The 28000-nt window shown below is 39.2% G+C and overlaps 2 protein-coding genes and 1 long non-coding RNA gene across 53 annotated transcripts in view; 1 reads left to right on the forward strand and 2 right to left on the reverse strand.

The window, feature by feature from the left end:
* LOC118280748 (apolipophorins) overlaps positions 1–756 on the forward strand; it is a 29509-nt gene extending 28753 nt beyond the window's left edge. For both annotated transcript variants that reach the window (XM_035601106.2, XM_035601107.2), the window contains exon 56: positions 364–756. In XM_035601106.2, the coding sequence (XP_035456999.2) occupies positions 364–381 (18 nt within the window). In that variant the 3' untranslated portion in view covers positions 382–756. The remainder of the gene's footprint in view (positions 1–363) is intronic.
* An 83-nt stretch (positions 757–839) lies between these two features.
* LOC126911572 (uncharacterized) lies at positions 840–2805 on the reverse strand. The gene is made up of 2 exons (XR_007706114.1): positions 2248–2805; positions 840–1899 (listed from the first exon to the last, which is right to left on the reverse strand). It is a non-coding gene; the product is annotated as an uncharacterized LOC126911572 (long non-coding RNA).
* A 497-nt stretch (positions 2806–3302) lies between these two features.
* The window catches only part of LOC118280712 (talin-1), an 84338-nt gene continuing 59640 nt past the window's right edge, over positions 3303–28000 (reverse strand). For all 50 annotated transcript variants that reach the window (XM_050699310.1, XM_050699349.1, XM_050699350.1 and 47 more), the window contains 34 exons: positions 27752–27877; positions 27147–27260; positions 26460–26549; positions 26206–26337; positions 25566–25684; positions 25154–25292; positions 24242–24507; positions 23441–23567; positions 22508–22626; positions 21421–21586; positions 20896–20988; positions 20369–20443; positions 19325–19493; positions 18738–18850; positions 17763–17891; positions 16757–16936; positions 15918–16063; positions 15324–15461; positions 14911–14962; positions 14794–14822; positions 14102–14204; positions 13483–13592; positions 12737–12867; positions 11331–11470; positions 10452–10517; positions 9837–9948; positions 9452–9536; positions 8326–8491; positions 7534–7620; positions 6836–6956; positions 5926–6038; positions 5389–5479; positions 4068–4132; positions 3303–3507 (listed from right to left, as the gene is read on the reverse strand). In XM_050699310.1, coding sequence (XP_050555267.1) covers positions 3412–3507; positions 4068–4132; positions 5389–5479; positions 5926–6038; positions 6836–6956; positions 7534–7620; positions 8326–8491; positions 9452–9536; positions 9837–9948; positions 10452–10517; positions 11331–11470; positions 12737–12867; positions 13483–13592; positions 14102–14204; positions 14794–14822; positions 14911–14962; positions 15324–15461; positions 15918–16063; positions 16757–16936; positions 17763–17891; positions 18738–18850; positions 19325–19493; positions 20369–20443; positions 20896–20988; positions 21421–21586; positions 22508–22626; positions 23441–23567; positions 24242–24507; positions 25154–25292; positions 25566–25684; positions 26206–26337; positions 26460–26549; positions 27147–27260; positions 27752–27877 — 4008 coding nt within the window. In that variant the 3' untranslated portion in view covers positions 3303–3411. The remainder of the gene's footprint in view (positions 3508–4067; positions 4133–5388; positions 5480–5925; positions 6039–6835; positions 6957–7533; positions 7621–8325; positions 8492–9451; positions 9537–9836; positions 9949–10451; positions 10518–11330; positions 11471–12736; positions 12868–13482; positions 13593–14101; positions 14205–14793; positions 14823–14910; positions 14963–15323; positions 15462–15917; positions 16064–16756; positions 16937–17762; positions 17892–18737; positions 18851–19324; positions 19494–20368; positions 20444–20895; positions 20989–21420; positions 21587–22507; positions 22627–23440; positions 23568–24241; positions 24508–25153; positions 25293–25565; positions 25685–26205; positions 26338–26459; positions 26550–27146; positions 27261–27751; positions 27878–28000) is intronic.

Below are 28000 nucleotides of genomic sequence, written 5' to 3' on the forward strand. Positions count from 1 at the left end.
GTGCTTGATATGGCACCTTACACCTTACCAATAACAGATATGAGCTATTTTGCAATGACATATTTTCGAAATCTTGAAAGATTTAATCTGTCTAGATAAACATCAAGAGATGTTTCTACATTAGTGTTGCATTTCCAAATAAAGTTTTAATGTAGATACTGAACTCTATTAAATGTACTGACAATATTACAATTCTTTATGAGTCATTCACAATCTAGATTAAATTAAAGCTTACACCATTTTATATATTATTTACTTACTCCACCACCAAAACAGTCGAATTAATAGAAAAAAACTACCAAACTTCTCACCATAAATGGTAATTTAAATATTTTTCTAATCTAGCAATTATTTTGTCCACAGGCTCGCAGACGGAAGTAATCTGCGCCCGAAACTGTGATCCAATCGTGCCAAATACCAAATACTCTAGCGTTTTAGTAGCCTAGTGGGAGCGAGACGCACATATAGCAACATATATGCGTCTCACTCGCACACCCTCATCAAAAAATCTTTTACAGAAATATGAAGCAATATAGTTCCATACAATATTTAACTTTATTATTAGTTATAGAAAGAAGAAAATGGATTGACAATAGTTTTTAATTGTTCTATGTTTCTGTAAAAGGTGATTTTCATTGAAATTGTTTAAAAAAATCAGTTTTGTATTTATGTATGCCGCGGAACATCTTGAGGTATTAATTGATCATGATCGACTCTGTATTAGATATAATAAAATATGTTATTTAAATCATTAAATATTGAGTTTCTTTCTTACCTCTCCTCTAAGTATATAAGAACACGAACTTAGGTACTAAAAATAAATAAAACAAGACTTTATAGAAAGAAGCGTTTAATTAAATGCACTAATAACAGTAGAAAAATACACTTTGAAGTAAATCTAACCTATTATTTGGTTATAAAACATAGGTAACTATATAAAAAAGCTTGTCATAACATTGTCATACATTAAGGTGCGTTGGGGTAAGATCGGCGGAGGGGTAAGAACGTACAAATCAAATATCTCACTTATTTGGCTATATTTTTTAATGCTGATCACATTGCGTGGCACGTCATTAAGTCCCGCCCCGCCCCGCGGTGACCACCACTCGCTCCGGTCAACACAGACGTGTACCCGCGCCGTTTTAGAAAAAAGGCAAATTTTATAAAATATTTGTTTATCCGGTCTTTCACCTACATTTTTATTTGCATATTTTAGCAAAAGTATAGCTTATTTTGACATGTTTTTGCCTAAATAGGGTAAACTTGCCCAATTCGTACCACTTAAGGAGAACCTCAAAAATTTTGGAAATGAACAATGATACACAGTTATTTATATTATGTAATTATAATTTCACTAATGTTCTATTAGTATTTAAACAAAAAATATCATAAATCTTGTAAACTTCTAAAAAATAAACAATTTTCAAAAACTTAAAAAAAGTACGATTTAAGACCATTCATCTTAAATCGTACTAGTATATTCTTAAATCGTACTTTGAGATCCTATCATTGGTTTACAGTCTTAAAAATCACAATCTTAATAATCTTCTCCTTTTTTTCTTAATCTTAATGTACCTAGATTAATTCTTATTAATACAGCGGATGGTCTTTGCCAAATCCTGACAGTCATCGCAATAATAACATTTTTTTTTAGTTGTTCCTGCACATAGCTCATGTACCCATACTTCACAATTACTGCATTTAATCATGTTTTCTTTTACGTCTTCTTGACATATTTTGCAATACCAACTGTCATTTTCATCTTGTTCTTGTTTCTTTTTCTTGTTTCCTTTTTGAGGTGTTTTCGTTTTCTTTAAATTTAGCTTCTTTGATATGGTCTTCTTCTTGGTTTCTTCTATTTTTATTTCGAGCTAAAATGTTGATGATGTTCATGTTGCCCTAAAATAGTAACAAAAATAATGAGAAACAATTAAATTAAAAAAAAAAAACTAAAAAATAATCAAGTAGTTAATATTCACTGTGAAATTAAAAATTGTTTTCCTAAATCGTACCGGTACGTTTTAAGAAGTTGCTGCGAGTACGAAATAGGCACAAGTATCAAATTAATTTCAAATTTGCCGCAAAAAAAACTGTCAACGAACAAGCCGGCTTTACTATGTGAAATATATTCACTAATATACGCATAAATATATAATAAACAGTTAAACAACTTATGAACGGTATACTTGGAAGACAGTTCTTGTGAAATATGCGAAAAAATTACTCAAAAAGTAAGAAAAAACTTACCTGTTTAATATTTTAGTCGGGAGCAACATAACAGGTGTTTATTTGTCACATGGCAATATGGCCGACTATTATTGACATTTTATGCCACCAGAAGCGCTGGTAACTATTACCCAATCCGAGATATAGACGAGGTACGATTTAGGCGCAGGTACGAATTACGCAAGTTTACCTAAGTTTTGAGCAATGATAATATGATAAAACTAATCCAGATTTGTCTACTACCTCTGTAGGCTGAAATCCGGTGTTACCCATGTCGGGTAAAGATCAGACAAAAATATCCCTATTCAAAAATGGGCAGTGATTGTCAAACTTTTGTTACAAATGATTTTAATTTAATTTTAAATAATTACTTAGGGCTGATTTTCCAATCTTCAGTTGCCACGTAAATACTCCCGAACCTCTTCGCGGGCCACTTCTTATACAAAAGAAGCGCTGGAATTAGCCATGCAGCAAATAAATAATAAAGAACTCACGTATGCAGCCACTTCAAAAATGCTTGTGGATAAATCTAAACTTTGAGAAACTCAATTTCTTTGAAATTTGGTATGCGGGGTAAGATCGGACAAATTAAACGAAAAAAAAAAAGAATCATTTGGAACATCTATATTTGTTGTATTAGGTAAATTTTTTTGATGTCATGTTAAAGTACAGGAAAGATGGGATACATTCCTTTTATACACCTTGTGCTCCTAGCACTAGAAATTATTTTAAATTGTTGTCCGAACTTACCCCATGATGGCCAAATCGTCATCACATCAAAAAAAAAATTGTCCTGATTTTATAGGCTTGCAAAGCAAAAAGTATTGAGTATTTATAAATAAATTAAATTTTAAATAACACTGTGTTTAATCATTATTCGTTTCCACTATTTTTCATTAATCTACTGTGTACCAAAATTGAGATAATAAAGTTTTTGCAACATCCTTGCAACTATTCGAAAATCCGTCCGATGTTACCCCAACGCACCCTATATGACAAATTCATAAACAAATATGACAATCTCACCTATAGTAATATGACAATGTCATATATTGCACAAATTTTGTGACAAGCTGTTTATTTTACCCATATCTATTTGTATACTTAATACATTTAATATCTTAATAAAGGAATGTAATTAACATAATATGTCATAATAGTAACGCTATGTAATGGCTAGGGGTGTCAGTAGACAGTTTTCCGCACCCACTTCATGCGCGGCCCGCGCTGTGACATTATCTTCACTGAGGCACTCGCTGCGCCCTTCACCACGTCTTGTATCTGAAAAAATATGTGAAATAATTGACTGCACGGTTGGCGCGGTAGCTGGGCAACTGGTTGCCGTGCAACGTGTCGCGGGTTCGATTCCCGCACGGAACAACTCTTTGTGTGATCCACATATTGTTGTTCCGGGTCTGGGTATCATGTGTATGTGAAATTGTATTTTAAACGCACACACGACACAGGAGAAAATTCTAAAGTGGCGCAAAGTTTAAAAAAAATGTAGGTTCGATACTTAGGCGCAAAATGAGTCTAATGACTAATTTCATCAAGCACAACAAAAGGTTACTACGGGTCGTTGAATGCAGGTTGCTTCTAATCGGCCTGTCTGGAACTTGTAACGGCATAGCGTATACTAAAGATGTGTGTTGTTGTAATGTAAGCTATATTGTATTTCGTACGTAATATAATATAAGCATTGTTCAGTATGTCTATACGCGCTTTCTGTATCCATCGTTTGTAATAAATAACAAACTCATTATGGGAGACCTAGGTTTAGCAGGGTCTTCTGATTGATTTAATGAAGATAATTTAAATACGTTTAAAGAAATAATACTCACACTCAACATGAGACTCTGCGCGTTGCCCACGAGCATGTCCATCGCCTCCTTGTCTTCCTCAGTACCTGAACATGTACAATAAATATTTGAATCATACTCAGAAGTGGCCAATCGCGCATCCAGGACAAAGTGATTATACTAATATTATACTTATATATAAGTCAAAGTCAAAGTCAAAATTATTTATTTCAATTAGACCAGGAAGGCACTTTTGAACGTCAAAGCAAATATAATAATATTAATAACGTCAGTCTGTCGGTCAGTCCTCTAGTGAAGCTATTTGCTCGTTCCAAAGTGTAGATTCCTATGGAGAAGAACGAGCAAGAAACTCCATAGGTTACTCTTTTCCAATCAGATTCACAATACAATTCATGGTTACATTGTTTCGATTGCTTCAACTATGTGAGAACAATGTAAAACTAATATTTAGTCAAAGTGATAGAAAAAGAAAATAACCCTGAGGACAACAATCTTAATGCAGTCTGGAGCTGACCAGTCCCAGTTGACAGCGCCCGTTCACGAACATGACACGTACACCAGCACCGCCCAACTCAACCATGTTGCAGGGAATCGAGCGATCCAATGCCCGTGCCACCGCCAATGAGACCTTTGAGTGAGCATGACAACTCCAAGCTGACACAAGTGCATTCTACTAGTCTAATACAGTTTTAGCTAATTACAGGGCTCTCACATTTACAATGATTGTATCTAATTTAACAGAACAAATTGAAATAACATGGTTATATTATTACATTATTGGAATTACTTTATTTTTTCGTTACCCTGTGGAGCTGGACCAGCCTGCCTCCAGCCATTTTTATCCTCTATATAATCATTCAATTTGTAGTATGCTAATCTACACATCGTTTTTTTAATACATAATTTAAATTGTCTTTCATTTAGGTGTTTTATTTCCTCTGGAATTTTGTTATAACATTTAACACCGAATCCCATGAACGACTTACTTATTTTTGACAATCTAAAGAATGGCTGGCTCAATCTATCCTTATGTCTAGTTTCATAATTGTGTCTGTCAGACACTTTGTCAAACAAGTTTAGATTTTTCCTAACATACATAATGTTTTCATAGATAAATTGATATAGCTAAAAAAAGATGGAGTTGGTTAAAATCTTTGTTATATAGTTTCTCGAGGTGTTGACTGACTGCACGCACACCTGATGCAATGGATAGTCAACTAGTTGTTGCGAAACTTTCTTAAGTCAGGTCTCGGACAAAATTAAAGTGTATGTCTCATTATTTGAACGATAAGAAGAATAAATACATCTTGCAAAAGGATAGAGTTAAAAAATTGCAACATACCATGTCTTCCGAGCGAGAATCCTTTGACGGTGGTCAACATCTTGAGCTGGCCGCTGATGGTGGGGATCCTCTCGCAGGTTTGCAGTAAGTTCTAGAAGAATATCACCATTTGTATATTACTTTAACATTACAGCATAAACACTATTAGAACATTAATATACAACAATCTTTTACATCCTCTATCCTCAATAGGCCGACATTACACTTCTAACTCCTCTTGTGGTATGAGCGGCGCGGATTGCTTACCATCAGCCCGTCTGTTGGCTTGTTTGCCACCCTATATCTGCCATAAAAAGCTTGATTATTAATAAAAAGAAATCATACAGTAAAATCGCCTATACACAACACCGTAACAATCAAGATTATTTTCACATCTTCATTATCAGAAAATTATGAAAAATGAAGTCGTAGTGGCTCAGAGGTTTAAAGACTCAAACTTTATCCATGTGAGAAGAGACTTTGGTCAGCTGTGGCCACTTATAGGTTGATGATGATGATGTACATTATCAGAAAAGTTAATTAAGAAACAACACTAACCGTCTTGATCCTATGGTCGGTACACTCGTGCGCAAGTTTCTTGGCCAGGCGCGCCACCTCGTGGGACTCCGACACTATCGACTTTGACGTCGCCAGCACCTCGCGTTGCTTGTCTGAAAGTAGAATTTTAATTTAAAATTGTATCTTCGTGAATTTGAAATAACAACCACATCGTTCCTCCTATACACTCCTATATACTCCCTATTTAAATATTGTGATGAGTCCACATCCAAGTAACTCAAATGATTTTGTTATTTTGGCGTTCCTGATTTAAGTCTATAAGGCATATTGTTTAGTTTTTTACGTATTTAGTCTCTGACTTCCATGTGTTAAATGTTATGCATACCTGTTATTTGCATGGTTACTGAAATGCCATTATTTTGTTGGTTATGTTAATTGAATATGTGGGTGACTGTGTTGTTGGTGTGCTTATTGTTAAATAAAATAAAAATAAAATAAAAATACTCCTGTTCTTCGAACCGGAGTCACGGCAACCAAGACTTGGACTTTGAAAATGCGTTCTCTAAGCAGTCTATGAAGCGTGAGCAGTATAAAAACTCTCTTATGTAAAGGAGATCAGGACCCATAGTCGACCCATAGTCCATGATGGACTGTCATAGCTGAAGATTACGATAATAAAACATCCATGTAGTTACTAGCTTCTGCCAGAAACTTCATTATAAAAAGTATCATTACATCCAAGTCAGCTAATATCCTGTCTATATACCAAATTTCATCAAAATCCGTTCAGTAGTTTCAGCAAGATTGACGGGCAAACATCCAAACAATCACTTTCACATTTATACAGTCTGTTTTTTTTTATCACCAGCCAATTTTTTTCTGAGAGTTAGGTATCTTTAAGGCTTTTAATCACCCGTAGCGCCCTCTACAGCAATTGTCAGTACATTACCATTATTCATGAAGTTGGACAGCTTGGCCATGAGGACCGCCATCCGCTTGGCCACCGCCACGATCTCATTGTCGCGGGAGGACCAGTCGCGGATAGCCACGTGTAGGTTCATTGCTTCGTTCTGGTAAAAAAATATATATTTTACTCAAAATGTATAACAGTTTACAGTGTGCAGTATTATGTCTAACAAGCTGTAATCCAGAAATAGGATGCTTTTCCACCAAAGATGTGCTATTCTACGTTGCTGTGGGTGCGTTTGGCTTCCACCAATCATATTCTGGTGCACATAGTTTAGCACTGATGGAAACGGATTCAGCTAAGCTATGTTTTTTATATGGAAAGATGCGTGTTTAAATGTGTGCTATGGATGACTACTATCGATACATCGCATACTCGAGCTGTACATCTTCCTCGCACAGCTATTTTGCATCTTCATAGCATATCTTACTCGCACAGCTACATAGCTTAGTTTCAGTGGAAACGGTCACATAGTTTCACAGCTTAGCTATTATATCTTCGTATTACTACATAGCACATCTCTGCATTACATTACTGCATCTGCTTAAAGTTATGAGCCAATGTCGTGGTTTGAAAGTAGTCGAGCACTCTCCATTTTTTTAATGCAGTATCGTTTATTGATTCTTTTAACAAATTAAATAGTCTTAATGCATTATGTGTGTTGTGTAATGATTACTTACAAAGATGGGTTGGTCCTGTGTAGGCTGTTGCTTGAAGATGGTCTCTCCACACAGCAGGGACTCCACCTCCTCGGTTGCTTGTAGAATCTAGTGAGAGGAAAATCAAGAGTTTAGTTCTATTTCATGGTAGAAATTGAGTGAGTTTAGATGCTTGGACAAAGATTCTCCTACACTCCTAGTCTTGGCTGAGATCTAGTTAATAATAACCGTTTTCGAAGTTTTCAGTAATAGATGTAGGTACTATTACTGAAAGACTACATAAAATGTCGGATGTACGATTTTATAATCGTGCATCAGACATTTCAAATTATGGATCGGTGTTGAGAAACTTACGCTTGTCGTCTATTACGAATTGGACTACAGCTAATCAAAATTAGATAGATTCTCAACTTTATGCATTTGACATAAAGTCGAAAGTCTAACGAAAAATTATGGAAACTACTCCTAGTTTGACCTGCCGGCTTGTAGCTTTATTATAAGTGATACATGGTGGATATCCCATCTATACGCACAAAACATTTTGGGAGTACATTCATTATAAGTACAGCTAAGGAATGGAATTCCCTGCCGGAGTCTGTGTTACCCGAAAGCTACAACCCTGGAATCTTTAAATCAAGAGCGAATAGGTTACTTCTAGGTAAGCGCGCTCCATCGTCGACCGCATCGTCGCTTCCCATCAGGGGCCTTAGTCTGCTATTACAATTGTGTTAGAATGGTCGATCACTGAGCAGTGCGAAAGGGACGGAGCTATACAACCCATATAGCTGCGTCCCTCTTGCACAGTTAACGTACCCTGGCAGTGGTGTCCTTGAAGTCTGGCATCCTGCTGGCGCGCGTGTCTGGCGCGGGCGTGGCGGCGGCCAGCTGGTGCTGCGCCTCGGCCAGCGCGCGCTGCAGCTCGGGGTCGCGGCGCGCCGTGCTCGACGACATGCCCACGTGGATCACGCGGTTGGCCAACCTGGACACATTTAAAAATACGAAGAGTTAAGCAACGTTTGAATGTATCTTTAGGGAACAGAGAGTAAAGTTCCCTAAGAAAAGTTCCCTAAGAAAAGTAGAATTCTCCGACCAAGCGAGGTGATCAGCCTGGCGGGCTTTTTGCCCAACTGTTGTTCGTTGGGATTTTCTATCCGTGTTAATTCGCATGTAAACTTCATATGTGCGATGCAGGATTTTTATGACGTCATCCGTTGATTTGCTCGTCGATAGTCTATGTGCGACTTTTGTCATCTGTCACTTGTCAGTGTGTCGCCACATATCATTCCATATTACTGAAGCACTATTCAGGATAACGTAAGCAAAAATACAGACGAAAAAATTAAAATGCTGATTAGGGCAAAGCCGGAGTCAAAAGACCGACACAGGGTGTACGTTTTCGTGGATAACACCCAAGTCACTGTAATTTAAAAACGGTAGGACTTAGATTTTTTTAAATTTTTCTGTTAAAGTTTTTTTTAACGTTGTCGCACACTATGATTTTCTCCTGTATCGTGGGTGCTTTTACAAACATACAAGTTCACATACACATGACAACCAGACCCGAAAGAACAATTTGTGGATCACACAGAGTTCCGTTGCGGAATTGAACCCGCTACCCGTTGCGCGGCAGCCAGTTGCCTAGACGCCGCACCAACCGTGCAGTCAGTTGGAACCTTGCCGATCATCTAGTGTCATTTGAACGTCGACACCCTGTATCGCTTTCTCTGTTTGTGCTGGACATGATGGGTTTTGGTTATAATTAACGGCAGGTCCAACGAGTAATTTGTTACAAGACAATACATGACTAATTTCATTAGAAATATATGGCCCCGCGTCTGACACGAAACGAATCGGGTATTCGAGTTATCAGAAGAGATTAGCTATATTGTCAACTATGATCTTTCTCCATAAGCATCTACTAATAATATAGTATCCTTACTTGGAGATGGCAGTGGATGTGTGTGCGTTGTGCAGCGGGTCGTTGTGTGTGGACGACTCCTCGCGCATGCGCTCTATCGTCTCACCTACAAGTTTTCAATTCACATTATTATAACTGTACATTTAGATAGTTTAGTTGAAACATGGCGACAAGTTTATTTAATAAAAGGTTTAAATATAATTAATCCGGCTACACGGTTGGCGCAGTGGCTGAGCTGGCTGACTGCCGTGCAACGGATTCGATTCCCGCACGGAACAACTCTTTGTGTGATCCACAAATTTCGGAACGAGACCTCAAGAGTTCGATTCTCAGGTCGAAACATATTACGTTTTTAAACTGTCAGCAATGTTTCATTAAACAATAATTTTAATTAGAAGATATTTACCGGCAGTCTGGACGAACTCCATGGGGTCAACAGATTGGTCGCACAGGTCTCGAATCTTGGACATCGACTCCGCATACTTGGCCAGCAGTGATTTGTAGTTCTCTATTACAGCCTGTTGGGATACAATCATACTTTAGAAGATGTTATAGTACTTAACACGTTTGTAATTTTAAGTCCCACTTAAAATTACAAACAAGTCAAAAAAGTTAGTAGCCATTCTTCTACACGAATAGGCCGGCTCGACCAGAGTTATACCACCACGGCCGCAACGGTCAGAAAACCGATGTGAAACAACGCTTGCGTTATTTCGTCGTGTAAGTGAGGTTACCGGAGGCCCAATTACCCCCTTCCCAATTTTTCCAATCCCCAATTCTTCAAGCATCCTTAAATTCCTCACCCCTGAAAGGCCGGTAATGCACTTGTAACGTCTCTGATGTTTCTAGTTTCCATGGGTGGCTACGATAGCTTGTCATCAGGTTATTCGTCTGCTCGTTTACCGACTTATAATATAAAATAAATTACTAAAAATCATGGAACTCATAACTAATATTTGTATGGGGATGATATCCTTGAAAATAAAAAATGACGTATTTGTAGCCATTTGATTAAACTTACCTTGTCGTCAGGACGCGCAATTCTTTCCTGAGCAGCTTTCACTAGCATTGGAGCCAGCAACTCGGTCTGAAAAGGAAGAAATAGTAATAAAATTATTTTCTCTAAAAAAATGGAAATGCTTTTGAAAGTTAAAGTGCGAACCTACGTTTTTAGTCGGGTAAGTAATATACGTATATTATTCTCCTAAGTTTAGTCTGAAAACTATCTAATAGTAAGCAGAAAACCGCATCGAAATCGGTTCAGCCAAACGCGGGATAATCGCGTACATACATCCATACATATACGTAAACTGAAAAAGAACCTCCTTTTTTAACACGCTTTTATTATGAAACTGGTAAATCGGTAGTTTATTTTCTTAATATCTTCTACAGTTTAATGCATTATCTGTACAGATATGGAAAGCCCTTCGTAAATAGAGGAGGCCTGTAATAGTCCAGCAGTGGATTGCTTTGGATGATAATGAAACACTATGTTGGTATGCTTATATACAACGTGAAACAAAAGGGGGTATACATATCAATTGCACGGTTTATAGATAATATAACAAACGATACGGGAAGGGTTTTTTATACTCATGTTTTCATGGTACCAAGTTATGAATTTTTCAAATCGCGCCGGCGCGCGATACAAAATTAGGTAGACAGGTACTAGGCGATCAGATTGACAGAAGAAATGTTTCGTAATATTAGTGAGTGATCCCTGTAGTGTTGTGACACGTTTGTATGATTTGAAATCAAGAACCATGCGACACCAAGTATTTGGTAATTTTTTTTTTAAACGTATTTTAAGAAACTTTGTGTAGAGATTCTATTCAACCTGTATTCATCAGGGCTTCTTTATGTATATGGGTATATTGTTACACCCTGTATATGTGCGTACCTGTTGGCTGCACTGGTTGATGTCGTGTGCGCGGTGCGCGTGAGTGTGCGCGACGAGGCGCGCGGTGCCGGTCACCCTGCCCAGCTGTGCCAGCAGCTCGGCTATCTTCTTCTCCAGCATAAACTTGCGTTTGGACTCGTCTGGGTAAGGTATAGGTATATTAGATTCTTTTTACACACGTTTCAATGGAAATGAAGGAGTTTTTTAACCGACTTCTTAGAATGTTGTGTTTAAAACTAATCTTCGATATATTTATATTTTTCTACAGCAACGCAACGCAACGTCACGCCTTTTATCCCCGAAGGGGTAGGCAGAGATGCTCATTACGGCAAGTGGTAGCACGGAGTCTGGAATTGTGTCCAGTATATGGCAATAGGCTCACCACCTATTACATGGGACTTATAACACAAATGGTGAAAAGTGGGTGTACATTGTATTTTCTACAGTACCTGTAGTAAATCCATCTGCATGGCTAGTGCGGGACTATTAGTTGTTGGGCAATGTGTCACAGGTTCGATTCCCGCACGGAATACCGTTTTGTGTAATCCACAAATATTTACTTCGCGCACACAAATAATTTCTTCTTTTGTGAACTTATCCACGATATAGGGGAAAGTCCTAGGTGGGTTACGTTTTAACATATTGTTTTACTAATACTATACTATACTACCAATTTATCTGTAAATAAAAAAGGTAATTTTTAACCCGACTGCGTTTCTTTATAATATTTGAAAAACCCTAAAACAAGAAATCATCGTAAAATTTAAGCAGTCGGGACCCATTCTTAATATAAAGACTTTGTGAAGGCACATACGGCTGGCTTTCTTGAATGGGTCCCGACTGCTTAAATTTTACGATGCAATTTTAATATTATAAAGAAACGCAGTCGGGTTTTTTAGTTTTTAAATTACCTTTTTTATTTTATTTTTTTTAGTTTTATGTTTTTTTTTATTTTGATATCCAGTGTCACTCTCACAGTAAATACGAATCTAACGACACCTCTCAAGTCAAAATCCATCAAGTCGTTTAGGCTAGAGAGTGAGAAAGATTCGAATTTGGCGCCAAAAATCCGCCATTTTGTTTTTTTATTATTTTGATATATCCAGTGTCACTCTCACAGTAAATACGAATCTAACGACACCTCTCACGTCAAAATCCATCAAGCCGTTTGGGCTAGACAGTAAGAAATATTCGAATTTGGCGCCAAAAATCCGCCATTTTGTTTTTTTTAATATTTTCATATATCCAGTGTCACTCTCACAGTAAATACGAATCTAACGACCTCTAGCCAAAATCCATCAAGCCGTTTAGGCTACAGAGCGTGCCAAACAATTAACATACATACATACAACATGGATACACTCGAAAAACATAACCCTCCTTCTGGCGCAAAAAAGAAAACGAACCTTGTTCATACTCGGCGATGAGGTCAAGGTCAGCGAGAGGTTCCTCAGCCTGCATGAAGTCCTGCACCAGCTTGGAGACCACTCCTCGCGACACCCCCTTCTTCAGCTCTCGGACACGCTCCAGTAGCACACTAGCAAACACAATTATAGCAATCAGTAACATATATTATTTGGATTTGACTCTACTGCAGAATATTGTTCTGCAAATGTTTGAGGAGTTCTCTTGAAGATGTTTCAAAGGAGGCTGCAAATCCTGGTCCCACCTTCCAATATGTGTAGGTACATCATTGGATAGTTAATTTTGAGCTGAATAAAAGTTACTATGGCGCCAAGTTCCAAATCTTAGTCCGTTCAGAGTTATTCTTTATTAAACATGGTAGTTTTATCAGTAGCCAAGTAATGCTATTTTTAGGTCATAATTGAATTTGTGCTTTATACAAGTAGTATAGATACTTTTATTCAGCTCAAAATTTCCTATACAATGATGTGTGACACACATAGCTATTGGAAGGTGAGACAAGATTTTATAGACACTCTGGCATCATCCTCTACAATCAAATATTAACCAGATTTCCACAGACACTGTATTCTTTCCACAGCAAAAATACTTTTAAAATTGGACTATGGAATATGCATTCCGGAGACGTACGGAAACTTGCATAAAAAAGCATGGTCGAATTAACAACTACCTTCTTTGTCTGAAGTCCATTAAACAGATATAGCAGAGATAGAAGAACAGTCCCTACCTGTACTGCTCGTGGTCATATTTCTGGCTGCAGTCCTTCAGCAGCTGTTCCGTCTCCACAATCAGGTTCCTCATGTCTTCCTTGTCTGAGCCTTGCAGATCTTCTGCCACCTGTAAAATTTTATAAGGATAGCATAACATTTTTAGAACTTAACATCTTTTTATATTTGTCGTGTGGTAACAACAGAGAAATATGCATGTGTCACCAGTTCACCTTCTGTACTCTTCCCACGGGTGTCGTGAAAGCCGACTAAGTGACTACATATTTGAAAAGATCCCGAATAATAGTGCTCATGAACCTATGCGTGAAATCTTGAAAACTGTGAGTTCAATCCTGCTTGCTAAGCATGCATTTTATGACAAAGCTCTGTTCCTTGGATATTTCGTGGCTGTTCCAAAGGTTGAACGTCAGCCATTTTGGTCAGCCCCGCATTAACCGTGCAGTCAAAGTCAGAAAAAGAAATAGTTTGCACTTCCCTTGGTGAATTTAATGCAGTACTTAGACAGGATAGCTTAATAAGCCTGAAAAGCACAGACTACACAACTGGGAGAAGCTCAGTCGCCAAGCATTATAAAACCAGGTAATTTAGCTATTTTAAGTTACTAAAACATCAACCTACCTTATTAGCCACCTCCACGAGGTTGCGCACTGCCTCCTGTCCCTTCGCCTTCACCTCCGGCTTGCACATCGGCTTCGAAAGCCATTTGGAAGCTAAGTCGAACCTGGTAAATAGTAAATAGAAATACATAAAAAAAACGTCTTTCCCGTACAGATTAAGGCAGATAGTTAGCTAATCATGAAAACAATGTGTGGTATACTTTATTATAACTTTCGTGAGACATACTACTACTCTGCAAGGCGATTGTTGCAGCGCGACAATCGCCGCGTCGTGTGTCGCGGAATGCTACTCATGAATAGGAGCCTCTAGCATGGCTTGAAACTAGTCGAGTTCCTCGTCAAACAGTTACGTGACTAAGCCGATAACATAATTAATGTGTAGTGACAGTAGAATAGAGTATGTTTGTCAACCCCTTCTCTTGCCGCGGGTGTCACCATTTCGTCGGCTTTAAGGGACAAAACTTTTTTAAAGGAATAGGATATGGGCATTTCCTACTGATGCACTCTAACGGGATGTCATCATCATTAAAAAAATCCACATAAATATCCATATTTTTATGGTTAAGAGGTTAACTTATCTCATGAAATGTATTTTAATTAAAAATTAGCGATTGTAGAATGCTGCGATTGTACTGTATAGATACAAAATGAAGATTTTTCTGTAATAGACTAGAAAATCAAAAGATTACTCACTGTGTTTCCACATAACTCTTCTTCTCTTCCTGGAAACAAAAACATTATCAAGTTTATTTCTCATACTTAAACAAAACGAACTAATTTTGATAGTCCATTAAATTATGGATAAATTACCTCTGGCTCCTCTACTGCAGCTTCTAGAAGGTTCACACGTTCACCGCTGGCCCTAAAACATTACAAAAGTGTACATTTTAAATCTTCTAAAATATGGCAAAAGAAAATTGAAAAAGAGTAACTTATGCAGTTTCTCGCTCGTTCTTCTCCATAGGAATCTACACTTTGGAACGAGACGTTTTTGTTTATTTCAATATTGTTACCGTATATTTGCTTTGACGTTCAAAAGTGCCTTCCCGATCTATTTGAAATAATTATTTTTTACTTTGGCTTTAATTTCAACGGTCTAGCTATAACGGTTCATAAGATATATTCTGATCATAGACGGATGGACAAACAGCGGGGCCTTAGGATTCTATTTTTACCCTACCGATATGGAAGACGTAAAAAACCCGTACGTAAGGAGAACTCACCTGACACTCTTCAGAAGGTTCTCGAAGGCGTCCAGCACATCCTTCCTCTTGTTGAACATCACCCACTTCATGGTCTCCGGCTCCTCAGGGGCCGCCTTCACTTGTTTCACCAGATCCTCCGTGTTTGAGAGGAGAGTGCTGGACAATGAATTAGTTTTTTTTTTATTGATACCATTTAAATTGCCAAACGGAGCCCATGTCGACAGAATCGCTGATAACGGTTGCACAGGCTGGGAGCCTATACAAATAGTAGTAGCCTAATAAAATTGTGTTAATGAATAAGTATTTTTGTAACAATAACAATTAAAGATGTGGTTAAAATGTAGTATGTAACAATAACATAAAAAAAAACGATTAGGTTAATCAAAAAAGACAAGGGTACGGACCAAGAGTCCGTGGAGAACAAATATAAATAGGAAAAAAAAAGGGAGCCTATATTCAGCAATGGGTGAACCTGGACAGATATGATGATGATGAATTTGTGAGTCAAACTGTTTTCATCGTTCACGAAGTAAATAAAATTTTTAGAGATCTCAAATTGTGCCAAGAGTTTAGTCAAGTCAGTCGCCAATCAACCAAAAATCATATACTCACAGTGAATTCTTGACAATCTCGTCTACATGTTTCTGGGTATCAGCAGAGATGTCGGTGGCGACGGGCACCAGATCAGGGTGTTCCGCCAAGCAGGCAACGTTGCTCACGTCGTGCATCAAATCCGCTACCTTTGATGTAATTACCTCCTGTAACAAAACCGATTGTACCAAATTAAATAATGGTTTAAATCATATTAATGTTCCCACATGATAAGCTAGGCTTTGGCACGAAAGGGCGGGCGCGATCATTGTGATGAAATAGCCTCACAAGAAACAGGCGCGAAGCAACGTTTCCATTGTATTTCTCCATGTGAGTCAGGTTACCGAAGGCCCAATTTGTCCCCCCCCCCTTCTCCAAGGTCCAAAAACTAGAGGACTCAGGTGTTGCTCGCAAACATGAGTGGCGCTGCTAGCTTACCTCTGCTCGTAAGCTGCCATATCCCATTCAGTATTACAATACTTCTCCTCCAATATTCATCGGTTAAAAATACATGTTGTGTCTAAGTTTACAAGTGATAAATAGGCGTTAATAATAAAAGAGTCATGCTTCGGCACGAATGGGCCGGCTCGACCGGAGTACCACGGTCTCACAGAAAACCGACGTGAAACAACGCTTGCGTTATGTTTCATTGGGTGAGTGCGGTTACCGGAGGCCCAATTACCTCCTTCCCCATCCCCGATTCCCCAAAAACCCCTAAATACCTAACCCCCAAAAGGCCGGTAACGCACTTGTAACGCCTTTAGTGTTTCGGGTGTCAATAGTTGGCGGTGATTACTTAACATCAGGTGATCCGTCTGCTCGTTTACCGGCTTATACCATAAAAAAGGCACAAAACATACCTTGTCTCCAAAGTTAGCTTCTATGGCTTGGTCCAGCCTAAGGTGAGAGTTCAGCAGCTCATTGGTGCACTCCTTCAGCATGGCTTGCAGTTCCCCTTCCTTCGTCTTCTCCACAGCATCCTTCATGGCGTCCTTCAGATCCTTAATGTGACCGTTAAGAGCTTTCTGCTCTTCAACCAACTATAATAAATCATAATATGAGTAGAGTGAGTTAAGAGACGTGCTATTCTGTAATTAATCCTAAATTAGGCACTTTTGAAACGTCAAATTGAATTGTCCGTCAGTCTGTCCGTCAGTGAAGCTAGGTGCTCGTTCCAAAGTGTAGCTTCGAATGGAGAAGAACGAGCAAGAAACTCCATCGTTACTCTTTTTAAAAAATGTTTTTTACAATATCTCTGATACATTATTTGATCATTTACCTATTGTATTGAATAATGTAACGACAATACAGCGTCAAAAGTAATGGGACAATAAAACCAATTTGTAAAGAATATAAAATAGCGGGTTGTTTCAAACATAGTGCCCACATATGTACACTTACATTTTGAAATAATGCTTCTATACAAATTCAAACTTTCGAAGTGAGGTCGATTGTCGCCCGTTATTGGTCAAAATTATTCTCTTAACCAATGATATGGCGGATCTCGGTCAAGTACACTTCCATCTTTTGAATCGAAAGTTACAGAATCAAAGTTAAAATAATTTATTTCAGATAGTCCCAGAAGGCTGTTTCAGATGAACCTCCAAGCAAATATGATATAAAAAAATGTCTGTCTGTCATTCAGTCCTTTAGTGAAGCTATTTGCTTGTTCCAAAGTGTAGATTCCTATGGAGAAGAACGAACAAGAAACTCCATAGGTTACTCTTTTTCAATCAGGTTCACAATACAATTCTTGGTTTCTTTTAAAAGTATTATTTTAAATAGATATTCGCTTAAATATAACAATCCTCTGCTAACGTCGGTCTCTAGTGACCCCCATGGCGTTTAACATGTTAAGTTTCTAACCTGTATATCGTCATTGGTGGTGATGATGGAGATGCAGGTCTCCTCGACCGCCTGGATGGCCTTCTGCAGCTTGCCAACGTCCACCGGGCCTTTCAGACCAATTGACTTATCTTGGTCTGATACGGATATCTGTGGATAGAGGAACAAGGGAATATGACACTAATGCTAGTTGGATAGGGTTTAAATTTGTAAAGCTGTTGTAAGACAGTTAATGGTTTTAGATTATACGGTTTTAAAATCAAATATTATTGTAAAAAATACATTTATGTATGAGTAATACTTTTTTTATATTGTGAAATTCTTCACCAGATTCTATATATCCTAAGGATGATCTTCAAGGCTATAGAAAATTTAAATAAATTGCTGATGGACAGACGTGCTACATTTTGCTTACCACCAGACCAGTACCCTTAGTATGAGTTTGCTTTACGTTTAACGAAATCGAAACCAGAGCACGAACCGAACGCTCTCGTTTCGATCTATATAAACGTAAAACCAACTCGTACTTAAGCCCTCAGTTTGTAGCAAACGCTGGTAAATAAAGACTTGTTAAAAAGAAAAGTATTATGCAATGTGATAGGGGTGAGACTTCTAACGCGTTAAGGTTGAGTACTACATCTAATTTTAGCGACAAAAAAATTATACGGGGGATTGGAACCCCAATTGAAAATATTGAAAAATAGCGTTTTTTTCGGTAAAAATAATTCAATGAATGATCAAAAGAAATTATTTTTTTTCTCACCAAAACATTATCAAACATATGAAAAGAGTAATGCATCAGTTAGCCAAGGTTATTAGCTTTTAACAACCTTTGATATCCCATAAAGTAAAAAAATAATAAAACAGCCATAATTTTGAGGGGGAGGGGGTTCAACCCCCATATTTTTTTGTCGATAAAATCAAATGTAGTACTCAGCCTTAACGGATTAGAAGTCTCAACCCTATCACAGTGTATAATAAAGCAGTATATCTGACCAGGTAGGCAGCCTGCGCAGCGCACTCCGCGCTGTTGTTGACGGCGGTCACGGCATAGTTCATGCTCTTCAAGAACTCCTCGCGGGACATCGCCTCGTCGCTGTTCAGTTTATCTGTTTTAACAAAATTAACTCGTAAATACTCTATTATAACTTTCATGACACATACTAAATTAATTATTATGTTATCGGCTTACTCTCGTAACTGTTTGATGAGGAACTCGACTTGTGTAAATGTTATCGACATAATAATTAACGTAAATATACTCGTTAAAATGGCAACCTGGTTTCTGGGTAATTTTGAGAAATTCCTACTTGTAATCCCTTCCACAACATATGACAACAAGGGTGGGACAACATTAAAGTCTTCTAACTAAGAACAATTACAGAAAATAACTTAATCCAGCACTAAAAACCAAGATAAAAATAACTTAGGTATCGTCGACTTAAATTAATCTTCATCTTCATCCAACATTTTTGGATCAATCTATACTTTCCATATACTGATGTTAAAACAAAAAATAACAAAATAAATAAAATCAAAGAGCTTAAAAAATCGTGCTCATAAATCTAAGAATTGGTACTAACTGAGCACATCTCGCTGGGACTGCATGGTGTGCACGCTGAGTGCATAGGAGGAGGCGAGCGGCGGGCGCGGTGCAGCCTGCAGCATGCCGCGGTGCAGCGCCAGGCTGCGCCCCGCCTCGCCGCACGCACGGCCCACCGCCGTCTTCTTCCCTGTGGCTGTACTACGCACCTACGTCAACAGAAACAGAAATCTATACTTCTATACTAATATTATAAAGCTGAAGAGTTTGTCTGTTTGTCTGAACGCGCTAATCTCCGGAACTACTGGTCCGAATTGAATAATTCTTTTTGTGTCGGATAGTGCATTTATCGAGGAATGCTATAGGCTATAAAACATCACGCTATGACTAATAGGAGCCGAGCAGAGCGGGTGAAACCGCGCGGAAGTAGCTAGTAGAAATATATTTATTTGCTCCAAAACATGGCATACAAAGATCTTACAACTTAAATGGGACTCACATGTTTTGCTTAATTTATAAGCATGCAAATATTTAAAATTATCACAGAAATGTGAGTTTGTAACTATGCTAATACAAAATGCAAAATGCTAATTAAAAAACTAAAACTTATAATCTAAATATTCCTTAAGACTATAAAATAAGACCAAATGTAATAAGAAGACGTAATGAGAAAAAATAAGACAAAAGACCAAGTAACATATTATGGTGGTATAAGATAAACAATAGTTTTAGGATAATACTACAGAGAGGAGTGGAAGGGTAGGGAGGCCTTTGCCCTGCAGTGGGACGATCATGGCTGAAATCTAAAATCTAAATCTATTACTCATCATCAGTACCATCTTATCTTAAGACATCTGCTACTGAACATAGGGTAATTGGAAGTGACCTGCATCCAGTGGTTCCCTTGGTCCACGTAATACTAGGCTCTACCACCATAAGTTACTTGGTCTTTTGTCTTATTTTTTCTCATTACATCTTCTTATTACATTTGGTCTTACTGCGTCTTACTTCTTTCTATTCATCAAGGAAATAAAGCGATTGTTTCGTCATTTAATAAGTATAGTTAAGTTTTTAATAAACAAACCAGTTTGTTGATGGAGTCGTTCAGGTGACGGCACGCTTCCAGCAGCTTCCTCTTGGCGTCGTGATGGTTTGGTTCCTAGAAAAATACTTTGTGTAATAACCGCTGTGACACGTATCAAATCAAATATAATTGGTCGGTTGCACTGTTGCACACAACTGCTCATAATTAAAGGTCCCAGTGTGACTTGAAACTAGAAGAGCTTTTCGCGAACATAATAGGCATGTTTCCTACTAGTCAAATTCAATACTTTTTTCGAAACGTCAAATACGATATTTTCTATGAACTTTGTATGAAATACTCTATTATGACGTCATAAGTTTTTGACGTCAAATAGCAGACTTATTTCTAGAAAATTAGCTACAAAAAATCGAAAATTAAATAGTTCATCAAATTTATGAATGAGATTATTTTTGAATATTTTATTGTATTGAAAAGTTGTAATAATTTATTTTTGACCCAGTCATCATCCCTATTTTATTTGTGTAAACCGTCATTTTAATCAATTCTAATAGTGACTATAATCTCACCTGACAGACTAGTTCAGAAGTCTTCAGCAGGCTATAGGTAGAGAGACACATCTCATGTGCAGCATCTTCGATCAGCTTGCATTGGGCTGGTCTCTGAAATAGAAGAACTGTTATAGACTGGTCTTTTTCTAACCTGGCAATCCACACCAGGATATATTCCTGTATCAGTTTGTCCATATTAATGTGAGAATTTTAAGTGTGGAAGAGCCATGCTTCGGCACGAATGGGCCGGCTCGACCGGAGTGATACCACGGCCTCACAGAAAACCGACGTGAAACAACGCTTGCGTTGTGTTTCGTTGTGTGAGTGAGGTTACCGGAGACCCAATTCCCCCTTCCCAATCTTCCCCATCCCCATTCCCGAACAACAACCCGTAAATTCCTAACTCCCAAAAAGCCGGTAACGCACTTGTAAAGCCTCTGGTGTTTCAAGTGTCCATGGGCGGCGGCGATTGCTTACCATCAGGTAATACGTCTGCTCGATTACCGGAATGTCTCATAAAAAAAGAATCCCCACTACCCATACCTTTTTATCAGCTAATGCGCGCGCAGTGTTGGCGAGCTGCACAGCCGACTGAGCAGCAGCGTGCAGGCTGCGCGCCAGGCTGCTGGGGCTGCTCACGCTCAGCACCACCGAGCTGCCCATCGAACTCAGCTTCGACGACAACTGCTGCAGCTTCTCTTCCAGTTGCCTGTACCATCAAATTAATTGTATCAACCACAAGACGTCCACTGCTAAATATACACTTTGACTTCCAGCCTTTGTCAGCTCAAATGACATTCATCTGCGGCCTTAGTCTGCTATTACAATTGTGTCAGAATGGTCGATCACTGAGCAGTGCAGTGCAAGTGCTAGCTCTGTCTATGTAGGTTGTATAGCTCCATCCCTCTCGCACTGCTCAGTGATCGACCATTGTGACACAATTGTAATAGCAGACTAAGGCCCCAGGTAGTCTTCCCAGACTCTTCCCATAAGTGTATGAAGTACCCACTAGAGAAATTAACCTCTCGTATGCCGTATATAAGACAACAATATTTCCTTTAAAGAAGAAAGACAACAATATAAAACAGATTGTGTCCGCGAAAGTTTATAATATTTGACAAACACCAGGCAGCAACGCTCTCCAACCAAGCATGGTGATTATGACAACCTCCTTTGTAAAATAGGCCCATAGTCCAGCAGACTGCCACAGTCTGCTGTTACTACGTTTTTGTATAAGAGATAGATCTTGACTTGAGATCTAGAGATCTAGAGACTTGAGATCTTGAGATAGAGACTGCCTCATTGGTCGAGTGGTCACAAGTGCGACTGCCGAACAAGGGGTCTCGGGTTCGATTCCCGGGTCGGGCTAAATATTACTGGGCTTTTTTCGGTTTTTCGAAAATTTCTCAGTAGTAGCACAAAGTCTGGAATTGTGTCCAGTATATGGCAATAGGCTCACCCCCTATTACATGGGACTTATAACACAAATGGTGAAAAAGTGGGTGTACATTGTATAGCGGCATTACGTGTCGTAATGAGCACCTCTGCCTACCCCTTCGGGGATAAAAGGCGTGACGTTGCTTTTTTCAGATAGATCTTATGACCTACGAAATAAAGGTGATGCACTTACTTGGGAGTCCCCTCCACGGTTTCTCGGGGGCATAGTAGCAGCCTGTCGATGTCGTCGCTATTCAGTACCTGGGTCGAGACCTGTTTTGGGTAGAGCTTGTAATCCAGCTCACTTAGTTCCTGAAATGTATTCCAAATTATTTACTTACTTCCAAAAAGTATCCTGTACATTTACTGTACCCAGGAATCGAATCCGAGAGTTCATGATTGACAGTCAAAGGTATGATGCGTAAGACCAATCAATGAAACAATCATGGATTTATTCAGTTCTTAAAAATATATTTATATTTAAGTTGCGAGCGTTTACGTGTCGGTTGAAAACTTTTCAAACCTACTTTCAAGTTCTTTTCTATATTTGGGGAAGCGACTAAACTGATTTTATCTGACTGGGTACCCAAGTTCTTCGGTAGACACCAGTAGCCTTAGTATGAGTTTGGTTTACGTTTAAAGTGATCGAAATGTTAGCGCGTTCGGTGCTATGATTGGCCGGCTGGATTATACCAACCAACCAGAGCGCTGAACATACATTCGTTTCGAATATTTTAAACGCAAAGCAAACTCATACTAGGTACTGGCATCCTCTTAAATTGTGGGTGACGACACGACAACGCTCCCCAAAACGCCTGCCAACCTTGGACATTTGTTAAGCAGTAAACGTATACAAGCTAGTTGGTCGAGTGGTCGCCAGTGCAACTGCCGGTCAAAGGGTCCCGGATACGATTCCCGAATCGAGCAAAGTATTACTGGACTTTTTCTGGTTTCTCGAAAATTTCTCAGTAGACAATAGGCTCACCCCCTGTTACTTGGGCCTTATGACACAAATTGTACTGTACAGTGGCGTTAAGTGCCATAATGTGCACTTCTGCATACCTCTTCGGGGATAAAAGGCGTGACATTTCTGGTGTACAAGCTAAAAGTAAATATGTATACAAACCTTTAGATGTTTGTTTGCTTTATTGTTTTGTGGGTAGACACCAATATAAATGCTTGGTGCACAGACTTTGTGAGCACTCGTGATCCCATGTGTCGTATCCACTATCCTACTCATAGTGGCAAAGTATCTGTAAAGTAAATCATCACAATATTTCTTACTTATTGTAGTATATTATGGACTAGCGACCCGCCCCAGCTTCGCATGGGTGCATTGGTGATATATTATGCCTGTATTATACATATAAACCTTCCTTTTGAATCACTCTACCTATTACAAAAAACCGCATCAAAATCCGTTGCATAATTTCAAATAGACAAACAGACAAAAATAGCGACTTTGTTTTATACTATGTAGTGATGATAAATTAAATTTTTAGTATAGGACTTTATTCTAAATATCCCGAGTCGTGAAACGGTCGACCGGAGTAACACCCCGACCTCATAGAAAACCTGTGAATGAGGTTACAGGAGACCCAATGCCCAAATCCCAAACCCAGTTCCGAACAGGTCGGAAAAGCATGTAATTCTGCAGGTATTGCAGGAGTCCATGGGCAGCATCGATTGTTTACCATCAGGTTAACCGTCTGTATAGTAGTCCGTCCTTAAATCTTCGAAGATGTAAGAAGAGATGAACTCTTTCAATGTCTATGGCGTGCCCATAATATACTTGCACAGTTGATCTATTCAGATTGGCCCTTATTAGAGCTGATGGTGACCACAGACGTGGGATTAGATAAAAGAACCACTAACTCCTCTTAATCTTTCTCACCAAAACCAATAGGTTTCCAAAACCGGCACTAACCTATTCTCTTTTTCGACATGTTTCTCCAGTTCCAAGGGTACGTCCTCGACTTGATCCGACATCGTCATCATTTGTGCCCGTTTAGGGACTTCGTAAGCCTGTTCCATTGTGACCACAGGTGGTCGTGCAGCGCTGGAGACGGCATAGTGTGTGACGGCGCGCACGAGGTCGTGCGGGTCGCCGCGCGCGGCGCGCTGCCCGGCCGCCACCAGGCGCGAGCTGGCGCGGGCCTGGCAGCACTGTGAGCCCAGCGCACTCGAGTACGACTACGGAATACGAACAAAGCATAAAATAATCATCTTCAAAAAAAAATTTAAACATATAATTATTACCGTATGACTGGTGAGATACCTTCAATATTTATGGAGAGTACTCGGTACTCGATTCTCGTTAACTTGATATAAAAAATAGGTGCTTAATTTTTTATAGAAATGTCTCTAAAAATAAGTGAAATTTGGATATTATACTCCCTAAGCTCGCCGCACTGTTTACAGTGTACAGTGTAGGTACCTATGTATTCTGTGTTGATAGCGCACTGCGCGACCCGTGCGTCCGCTATGTGTGTTATTTTATTTCATGATATATGTTCGCATACTATCACATCCTCAAATATTGAAGGTATCTCACCAGTCACCCTGTTATAAACATTTGCATTATCAAAACAAAATACCTCCGCCGCTGGAAAACAATCATGGCGTTTTCCTGTACAATTCATAAACCTAGAATGTTTGTTTTTTAAACCTAGGAATCACATTAACTGATCTCCTCTACTTAACCACGATCGGCAATACTGAGCGTAACCGAATAATGATAACCCAAAACGGGCTTGCCAAAGTCTGCTTTTTTATGCAGTAGAAGAAAAAACTCTTCTTGTATTCTCTGTCCATCTTTATAAAAGACTATTTAGGATACCTTGGTCTGCTTGGTGCTCTTCTTGGCAGCTTCCTTAGCCAACGTGCTCATTGTGGTACTCTTGAACTCGTCCAGATTCTGTATAATCTCGTTGTATGCTGAACTCTGGGTAGCCATTATATGACTATTTGTTGCAAATCTATTGGGTAAAAGAAGAATTGTTATTCAAGTGTGCTAGTTATTCCACCAGTAAAAAACACCCTTGCCCGCTGTCAGTAATTTCTTCTAAATTTTAGGGAACCTCTATGCTAAGATAGGTGACACATAACAACACTTTGGTTTTCATCACCCTATAAGTGAAACCTGACAGTACAAGTAAGGTGTTAATTTAAGTGGTCCCTCACTTAAAGTAACTCTTAGTTGGCAAGTGGTAGGAAAAGACGGCCATCTATGTGTTTATGAAAATAGTTACCTCAACAAGTAGCAGCTCTCCAACATCGGCAGTGACTTGGCGAGGAGTTCCTGTCGCGTCTTCTGATCCTGGACGCCTTGGATGGAGTTATTTATCTCCTTCACCAGAGTATCACACTCCTGCAAATATATCAGTACTTAGAAGTCGTAAAAGGGTGTCCTTTTTTTGAGAGGGGAAAATCATCCAATGATATCTCCCGTCTTGGGTGAGGCGGGAGGGAGTGTCAGACTCTTACTGACTAAAAACCACCCTGTTCCGTCTCCTGCTTTGAACCGGCGCCCCAGTAACCTTTTACGTTGTCCGCAGCTCCGGATCGGGCGATCGATCCCTACTGAGCCCCATCTGTGGTGGTCTAGCTTTTTAAAGCGCGCGCGAAACGCGACACGCCGTTCGCACGGTGCTGGTTCTGGTTGGGCGGCGAGCTACCCTTGCTCGCCGTCCGCAGACCCGCACTTATAGTGGCCAGAGATGGCTGGTGATCGTAAAAGGGTGTCCTAACGGTCGAATAAGGGACTGCATATTTAACAGAGGCTCTAATAAGCTTGAACTTTTTAAAATATTCAACTCAGATCACAGTTATGCGTTTGGTCTGACGCGGGCTGTAAATGGATAAAGTTGATAAAATTATAGGTTTCTTTACCTGTCCAAACAAGTCGATATCAAGAATATCATCGACAGTGTTCATAACGGTGACACCATCACCGAAGTTGTCACTCGGGTTCAATAACCTCGACGCATCCTCGCTTATTTTACTGCACAGCATTTTGATGTCCTGTTGCAAACAAAGATGACCAGTCAGTTGGTATGCAGATAAACAAATAACGATGATTTAGTACAGAAATAGTAGCTATTGGTGAGTTTTGATTGCAATTAAAGTCAAACTTCGTGTCTTACCTCGCTGGTCCTCTTGCCTATAGGACCCTCGTTCTTCCTGACCGTCTTCTCAAGGGTTCCAGCTTCGTTCACCAGGTCTTGCAAGAAGTCCTGAAAGTCACAAGTACTTAGTATTATGTCCAAAATTATATGATATCGGCTAAGGTCCCTTTCAGCCAATTTAAAAGATTAAGACAATTGGCAAATCAGTCTGATCAATATTTTCGAGCGTCCATTCTGAACAAAAATGCTGTGCATTATTAATCTATACTGTGCAGGGAAAACATTCAAACATTGCATAATAGCTACATACATAACATAACATACATAACGTCACGCCTTTTTTCTCCGAAGGGGTAGGCAGAGGTGCACATTACGGCACGTAATGCCGCTATACAATCTACACCCACTTTTTCACCATATGTGTTATAAGTCCCATGTAATAGGGGGTGAGTCTATTGCCATATCCTGGACACAATTCCAGACTCCGTGCTACTACCGAAATCGAAAATCCGAAAAAAGCCCTGTAATATCTCTCTTGCATAATAGCTCTCTCTCAAAAACTTTTGTTTAATCGTAGCGTAAGGTCATTTATGACCAATCACAGTAACTGTCAACTATCAATATCCAATGACTTTATAGCAAATGCTTAGTTGACTTTGGACAAATGCTACACTATCCTCCTGTATCCTGGCGGTAGATACGTACCCTGAAGTCCACAATATTGTTCTGTTCCTGCCCAGCTCTAGCAGGTCTGGCCTGCAGCACTGTCATCTGCAGCTCGTCAATGTTCATCTCGAACTCATCGCGTTTGTTATGGTCCTAAAAATTTCAATAAAACTTAATTCAACATAGAGGCCTAATCCTCAATCCGTTATCTTCAAATCCCTAAACCTTAAAAAGTCGGTAACGCACTTTTAACTCTTCTGTTGTCGTCTCTATGAGAGGCATCAGGGGATTTGGCAGCAACCGAATCGTCTGAAGATATTCAATCTGCCTCACTCGTGGACATCCGCAACACCAAAGCGGTTACAAGTTTGTTACCGGTTTTTTAAGCATTTAACAAGAGGTTTAGAGAATTGTGCACCTTTCTTTGAGGGTGAAAAATCATTCAATGATTTCTCCTGTCTTGGGTGAGGCGGGAGGGAGTGTCAATACTGACTACAAAACACCCCGTTATTTCTCCTTCTTTGAGCCGGAGCTCCGGTAACCTGTTAAGCGACAACTACCTTTGCTCACCGTCCGCAGACCCGCGGTAGTAACCATACTCAAACCTTACCAAAAGTTTTTGCATTTACTCATTCAATACTTACATGAGGCGCTCGTTGGTACCGCGCGTTGGCCAGGTCCAGAGCGCGCAGAGCCTCTTCCAGCTTCCCGCAGTAATCTTTGTACTGCTTCTTGGTCTGCGCGTCCATGGTGTCGTCTCGTACCATGTTCTGGATTAATGAATTGGTAATTAAAATTAAATTACTAGCGAAATTTTATAAAATACTAGCGACCCGCTCCACCTTCGCATGGGTACAATGGTGATAATTATATTATGCGTGTATTATACATAA

Source organism: Spodoptera frugiperda, chromosome 16 (assembly GCF_023101765.2).
Source record: "Spodoptera frugiperda isolate SF20-4 chromosome 16, AGI-APGP_CSIRO_Sfru_2.0, whole genome shotgun sequence".
NCBI classification, from domain to species: Eukaryota; Metazoa; Arthropoda; class Insecta; order Lepidoptera; family Noctuidae; genus Spodoptera; species Spodoptera frugiperda.